General features: G+C 38.4%; 1 protein-coding gene across 12 annotated transcripts in view; it reads right to left on the bottom strand.

The window, feature by feature from the left end:
• Nucleotides 1-3,064: 3,064 nt before the first annotated feature.
• NRXN1 (neurexin 1) overlaps nucleotides 3,065-8,067 on the bottom strand; it is a 1,323,847-nt gene continuing 1,318,844 nt past the window's right edge. For all 12 annotated transcript variants that reach the window (XM_045010133.1, XM_045010135.1, XM_045010134.1 and 9 more), the window contains one exon: nucleotides 3,065-4,966. In XM_045010133.1, coding sequence (XP_044866068.1) covers nucleotides 4,662-4,966 — 305 coding nt within the window. In that variant the 3' untranslated portion in view covers nucleotides 3,065-4,661. The remainder of the gene's footprint in view (nucleotides 4,967-8,067) is intronic.

Raw genomic sequence — 8,067 nt, 5'->3', positions numbered from 1 at the left:
GTGATAATATACTGAGTTTAAAAGGAAACAATCGAATCCTCAGTATAAAGCTGTTGTGTTGAAATATAAAGAGGACACAATTAGAGGAATAATGCCTGCAGCTGTTATTTATAACACACTGGAATGCTGTTTTCACTGTTCTAAGAGTTCCCATCATATGAAACCTTTCTAATTACCTGGCTGAAGTGACGATTGATTATGGAAGCCAGCACTTAAAGCAGCAAATAATGACTGATGATATGAGTGCGGAGAGGCCATTAGTTTGTTTGAAGGGAGAACAGAATACAGGTGTCAGAGAAATGAACAAATACAGTGGGGCTTAGGACTGGAGGAATAACCATTATTACTATATTTCCTTTCATTAATTAAACATAAAACAAGTTCCTAAATATATGATAAGCTATATTTATGAAAGCCATACTGTAACCACAGTTTTAAAGCAGTTCAGTTTACAGTTTTGTTGTTACATGAAATATGTTCAGGTGACATTTTTAGAATAAATAAAGTCAGCAGAGTTATACTGGTTTCCACCATGTGGAGATATGTCTTGCTTTCTCTAGAAAGTTTAGGCCCAGTTCAGTGAAGTACTTAAGCATGTGCTTAACTAGGCATATATAAGTAGTCCTATTGAAAAGAATTGGATTACTGATGTGCTTAAAGTTAGGTACATGCTTAAGTACCTTTCTGAATTGGGGCCCAAAGCATCTAAGCATGTGCTTAAGTCTATCTTTATTCAGCAAAGCACTCAAGTTCATTAACTTTGGCACATGCTCAAGTCAATGAAATATAAGCACTTGCCTGTAGTTAAACAGGCGTTTAATGCCTTGCTGAATAGGGATGGACTGATGAACGGGAACTAAAACTGGTTGAAAATTGGTATGTATTTTCCAGGAACAAATTGTAGAGAAATGAAAAGTTTCTATTTTAATTTTTTTCATGGATTTAGAAAATAATTTGTCAACAAAATAAAAATCATTTTTCCTCCTAAGTTTTCTTCCTGTTTCCCTACTTTTTGGCACCTTTTTTTCTACTGGAAAAGGGGATGGGAGGGAAAAGTTATGACCTTTTGAGTTTCCAAAAACAACCCCCCCAATTTTTATTTTTGGTTAAATTAAATACATAAAAATGGAAAATTCCAGCTGAAATAATTTCTGCAAAATATTTATTTTTTTATTAAAAACATTGATTGTTTTAATGAAATGCTTTCAGCTCTAAAGTCAGCGATGGAGCCTTCAGTTATGTTGGTGAGCACTTACTCTCAAAAATAGCTCCTTTGACAACAATAAGAATACTCACGAGTCACTGCTCACCAACATAGTAAAAGATGAACAAAAGTAGACCTGTAATTAAAAGAAAATCCTGTCACTTTAAATTATATTGATTTCACCATTTTATGATAAATATCATATAAAACAAAGGTAAGAGAAAAAAACAAGGCAACATTTGTATTAAGAAACATTTTATTAACAAAACAGTAAATTCCACTTGCTTAGCATTTCTAATAATGGATAAATTGGCTTTGCAACAAATCAAAAAAATTCGTAAATATCTATCACAGAAAGCACTATAAGGTTAGGGCATCGGGCCTCTTTTTTGATTTCTTGGGGATGAAATCATTTCACATATTATTTTAGTGTTTTGTTAAAAAGGCAACAGTATACAGTAATAGAAATGAAGCTATCTCAGTCAAACATATAGCATTGTTATAGATATGGAATTCAATTTTTGTTAGGTATGTTAGGTATTAAAATGTTTAAAACATTTTAATTCAGTTACTGAAACTTCTGATGCTCTTATACTTCTATGCATCTTCATTGTTAAATCATGAAATCAAAGAGAAAAAGGAGAACCTCCAGAAAGAGTTGCAGATAATGTTTGCTTTTATCAGTTGTACACCTTTTATTCCTTGATGTATGTATTTTGTTAAAATATTCACTTACTGGCATGTTAACTGCTTGAAAGATAGCCTGGTTGCACCTCCTAGGATAATACAGTCAATACCAAGATGGAAAGAAACATTTCAATCTGCCCAAAGCATACATTGTACCATCTTAGAATTCCTATATACAGGTTATCTTTGCCCTTCCGTATACCTTTCAATGCTGGAAATCTCAGTACTGAACATTACCTGGCAGTCAACTTATTTTTTCTCCACTGACTTAAAAAAATCATGATTTTAATATTGATCTTGAATATACCTATTCCTTGTCTTCCCCAGAATACAGCTGACTTACAAAGGTGGGGGAAGTGAAGAATGCCACAGGAGAACAATGATCTAATTTTTTTTGAATGGATTAAAAAAAATGCTGTGCAACCTCACTTTCAATTTCTGCCAAGCATCATAAAAATAAAAATCCCATTACATATACACTATGATACGCACCACAATTTGTTTGGCAACCACAGTGGCATTCTCAGATATGTGTCCTCTCTGTCCAAGATAGATCGCTGTACCAGTTCCCACATTTTTCATCAGCTACAGTGAATAACACACAAGAAGATGTGTTGGCCCTGCTGTTTAAAGCTAATTTTAAATTATTTTTTTCTGTCTGTAAAGTGTGAATATCTATATTCCTCCTAGGAGGCCTTCCAATGATTCAGAAGATTTCTATTGAACTACTCTCTCTGTCTAATGTATTCTCTTTGTACCTCTGTATAAGTGATATGTTAACACTATGCTTTATTGCTGTGAACCCAATGAAACAATATTAATAAAACCTTAATGTATAAATCTATAACATTATGATATTTAATATGTGTTTAACTAATATATGTAGCAATTAAATTTTATTTTAAAATATGATCACTGATCAACTTATATTTAATTGCCAGGTTATGTATCATGTAATACTATGGAATCAACTTAGCTTAAAATACTTTCTCATATGACAAAATGTCAAGTATCAGGGGGTAGCCGTGTTAGTCTGTAGCCACAAAAACAGCAAGGAGTCCGGTGGCACCTTAAAGACTAACAGATTTATTTGGGCATAAGCTTTCGTGGGTAAAAAATCTCACTTCTTCAGATGCTTCGTGGGTTTTTTACCCACAAAAGCTTATGCCCAAATAAATCTGTTAGTCTTTAAGGTGCCACTGGACTCCTTGTTATTTATATGACAAAATGCACATCTTTGAAAAATGTTTAGCAAGATGCACCTCAACTTATTTATTTATTTATTTAGGGGAAGGGTAATTCCTCAGTGGAAGTAATTTAAAGTGGTAGACCTTTTTAGGTCTCTTACCAACCAACAGTGTAGTAAAAGAATGACAGATACATGCTGTATGATTCATATTAAGATTCACAAGGAATTAAACTTTTTCATAGTTTCCTGGGGAGCAAGATTTCTGTAAAGCAAAACAGACTATTCAGTGATGAAACCTTGATTAGAGCCCAAAAGTCACTTTACCTTGCTAAATGATAACTCATTTATGAATGTGGTACATTTATGGGAAAATCTGTGATTCTGATTGACTTTATTGATGTACATTGGGAGCAGGGGACGGGGACTAGAGGGGAGAGGAAAGTTACAATAGATATATATTTTTTGCTTTTTAATCCACTTCTTTCATACAAACTACTATAACTGAATTGCAACAGAATAGAGGCTGTACAGGTAAGAAAAAAATTAGCTGACTCTTATATACATTCATACACATCCCCTTAGTATAATCACTACACTGTAAATTTAAAAAAAAAGGAAGAAATTTGTGACAATTTATAGTGGCTGCAAAAAACTGAATTTATGTCTGTTGCTCCAGATGTCATAAAACTTTCTATATCTAGGAACACTTAGAACATTGAGTTTACCAAAAATGGCTGAAGAGCAGATATAGTTTGCATTTTCTATACAACAGGCTATAAAACATCACTTATCACGGTCCAGAAAGCACATATAGATGTGTTTTATATAAACATATGTAATAACATATTAAGCGTGCATGAAAATTTCCCAATGATTGTATCTATGCCCTCTTGTTTGCTTTTTGTGAAAATGTGCCTTATATTCCACATTTTTTTGTTTTGTTTTTGAAAATAAGGCCTCCATACTATTTCCTCACAACCAGAAAGGGGCTTTTTGAAAATGTTTTTACATAAGTCTTCAGAAAAGCCAGCACTTCATTTCAAATGCAAGTTTCCAATCAGTTTTACTGCACCAGGTGGCAAACTTTTTATGTTTGCTTGTTGAGTCACCATATATAATGACAGTCTTCTCTGGCAATAAGACTAACTTACTTCTCAAGAAAGCGCTAGCACTTTGGCTAAATCCAGAATCATAGGTAGCTTCTTTTTTTTTCTCTGTGTGTGTGTGTGTGTGTGAGTTTTGTTTTTTTTATTTAGTTTGTTTCATATTGTGCCTTGATGTTGTAGTAATACTCGTTGCTTTATGAATGCGTGGTGTCATCATCGTCTTTCAGAAATGTTCCAGCAACATAAAGACAGGCAGAGTAAGTGAAAACACTGTGGATGTTTAGAAATTTATTGGCTCCTGTTTCTGAAAAACAAGAGCATGAAATGCTTGTTTTTAAAACAGTCTTTCCTTTCTGATTGCGTTCCCTGTCTTCTTTTTTTATGTGCTTCATAAAAAGTAAAGTAAATAAGTTTGTATTATGTCTCAGATAAAATGAAGACTATTTCTATACAAGTGTTCTCTTAGATGTTGGGATCAGACATAGTATTCCTTATCCTTATTTTTCTTGTTCTTGTTGGAACTTTTAGCACTGTTGGGCTGTTTTTCCTTAATCACAGCCCCATTGGACTGTGCTGAGTTACTGATGTAGTTTCGACTCTCATCTACATGGTACGAGCCTTCATCTCTGTTTCTGTACTTGTACATGGCATAAAGAAGGATTAGGATACACAGTGCCGCTGCTGCAACGATTCCAACCACCATGCCTGTTGTGCTGCTGGATTCTCGAATCACTTCAGCTGAGCCTGGGTATTCTCTTCCTCCTGCTCTGGTAGGATTTGCTGTAGGTAGATGATGAAACACGGGAGAGGTTATTATTGAGTTTGCACACTGCAATTTTTACTCTGATCTACCAGCTACAGCCATGTATGAGTCCAATAGCACTCACTTGTGCAGGCAAAGTAGATGTCTGTCAAATGTACAATACCAATGCCTCATGATCACTGAAAAGCACTGAAACACTTGGGTATAGATCCTGCAACCAACTTCTTTTTCATGCCTATCAATTTGCTTAAACAGGCTTTTAAAATAAAAGACCTGAAAAGCTCAGTTTAACCCTTAAAAACAAATTTGTCTTATTGCATTTATTTCACTGCAAAGAGTCCTTAAATGTTTTGTAGTAACAGGCAGGGGCAGCTCTAGGCACCAGCAAAGCAAGCACCTGCTTGGGGCAGCCCATTTGCAGGGGCGGCAGGGATCCAGCATGAGAGCTGAGAACCAACAGGGGGCCCTGGGAGCTGTAGTTCCCTGGAGCAGGGAAAGAACTACATTTCCCAGCATTCCCTTGGCCACTACCAACAGGAAAGGAAGAAGGGGGACCTCATGCTGCAGAGTTGCACTGTGAAGGGTAGGGATACCGTATTTTAACATTCAAAAAATAGGACACTCCACGGGGAGGGAGGGTAGCCCCACCATCCACTCCCTCCAACTGCCCCCCACAGAAACCCCAACCCATCCAACCCCCCTGCTCCCTGATCACCCCTTCCCAGGACCCCTGCCCCTAACTGCCCCCAGGACTCCACTCCCTATCTATGCCTCCCTTCTCCTTGTCCCCAGCTGCCCCCTCCTGAGACCCCCCCCCAATTTCCCCCCTAGAACCCCATCACCTACCTGTCCCCTGACAAACCCCTGGGACTCCCATGCCTATCCAACCGCTGCCTGTCCCCTGACTGCCCCCCCGGAACCCCTGACCCATCTAACCCCCCCTTCTCCCTGCCTCTGACCGCCCCCCCCAAACCTCTGCCCCATCCAACCCCCCCTGCTCCCTGTCCCTTGACTGCCACCCCGGAACCCCTTACCCAGTCTCCAGCACCCCAGCCCCCTTACCGTGCCACTCAGACCAGCGTGTCTGGCTCCGCGCAGCACCAGACATGCTGCTGCATACATGCTGCCATGCTCCCCCATGGAGCCACAGCCCTTCTCCCCCCAGCACCTGCCTTCCAGATTTGAACACCTCAAAATTCAGGAGTACTCAAGCTCAGTTTGGGCAGCTGTTACTTCATTTCTCCCAAATCAAATATACTGATCCACTGTAATTTGCTGTAGAAAAAGTAGGATAAAATTGAGCAAGAAATGCTTCCCAGTGGTTATTAGAACTGGCATTGCTATTTTCAACAGCCATTGCCTTTTTGTTTGTTTGTTTGTTTGTTTAAAAGGAAGACAGTGATATTGCATTGGCAAATTCCCCATAGAAAGAAAGAGTGGAACAAAAGAATAATAAAGGCACCTCAACTTTTCCTCATTTATGGAGGACAGTCTTATAATATGGATCCAGATATCCTCCAATCACACAAGCTGAAAATTGTTCCACTTTACTGCAGTTCTGTAACCATATGGGAACCAATCCTGTCTGTGTTCTGTGCACATCTAAAATTCCTGCTGAATGACCTGCCCTGGGAGCGAGTTACCAGTGACCCAGGGCTGCGGTGGAAGGAGGGTGCAGGTGGTGGTGGGGAGAGTCCAGAGCTGGGGCGGCAGGGGGTGTGGATTGGGAGAGAGAGCCCAGGGTTGGGGCAGCAGGGGGGTGCGGTGAGGAGCCCAGGGTGGGGATGGGGGGCAGCCAAAAAGCATAGAGCCGGCCCTGGTAACAGATGCATCGTGACAATAGAATATTGATGCTTGGAGACAGATCCATTTAAGAAAGCATCTCTCTCTAGTATGAGAAGTACAAGAAATATTCTGCTTGCAAAATATTTCACTAATAAACTAATCTGTGCATGCAAAAAAAGCTAGTTTAAAATTATAGGGCCAGATTCTCAGTGAGGTTGCGAAATATCTCACTACAGCCTGTATCACAAACTGTCTCCTCACATCTCCACTCCCTTCGCTGGCTTCTGCCCTTGTTGACATTAAGTCTCTGCTACTTTTCTCCCTTCCAAGGTACTATATAGCTCTGCCCTCTCTTCTCAAATCAATTTCCATGCCCCCGCTGTTCTGTACACTCCAGCCAAACCTCTCTCTTATCTGCTCACTTTTCCTCTTTCACCCACTCCCACTTCTTTCAAGCTGCCCTTTATGGTTGGAACAGTCTCCCAAGTAAAAACATTAGCTTTAATAAAATGTTTAAATCTGTTAAGTAAGGGCTCTATCTTCTAAATATTTGTTTGGCACTTTCTACCTCCTCAACATTGCTTTGTATATATCAATAGCACTAGTAATAGATATTTATGTGTCATTTTGGAGTTTAACACCTATCCATGGTATATATAATATATACTATACTATAGATGATTTTATTTATTTACTTATTGTAACTTCCTGAATGAGAAGAGGTAGGTTAACACACCTGGAGTATCTGTGCTTATGTACAAAGTGATCACCTTTTAAAACATACCAATTATGTCCTAGTTAAAGGTGAGGTTACCTTAATATTTGCAGAATTCCCTATAATTATACCAGTACTTTATACCCCAGAGGCTGAGGGCAGCATAGCCATGACACTTCCAGCCTCAGCTGGTTCCAAAAGCAAGAAAAAAGGATGGTGAACTGAACCTAGGTATTCCAATTAGCAGAGTAGAACACTGTCATTAGGCAACCAGGCTGGCTCTTAAAAGCTGCTTTTTAAATAATTACGCATGGCTAAAAATGCTGTCAGTATGATATAAATGTTAACTAAAGTATTATTAAAAGCACTAGTATGAGAATCAATTCATAATGCTAGATTTATCAGGCCTCTCTTCAAACCAGCATTTTAGAAAAGTGCAGTAATTGTTGGCAACCCTTTTGCTAGAGGTGTACAAACTGACGCTAGACTTTAAAGCCTTCTTTAACAATGTGCAGACAAGATGTGAGACTCATTTAAAAACACTGAATTAAGGGTAATGCCATGCAGATTATAAATATTGGTAAGATGATGGCAACAAATTCTGACAACCTGAATGGA

The sequence above is a fragment of the Mauremys mutica genome, chromosome 3 (assembly GCF_020497125.1).
Source record: "Mauremys mutica isolate MM-2020 ecotype Southern chromosome 3, ASM2049712v1, whole genome shotgun sequence".
In the NCBI taxonomy this organism is placed as follows: domain Eukaryota; kingdom Metazoa; phylum Chordata; order Testudines; family Geoemydidae; genus Mauremys; species Mauremys mutica.
Note: the sequence above shows the minus strand (reverse complement) of the source record. Positions and strands in the feature narration are given on the sequence as shown.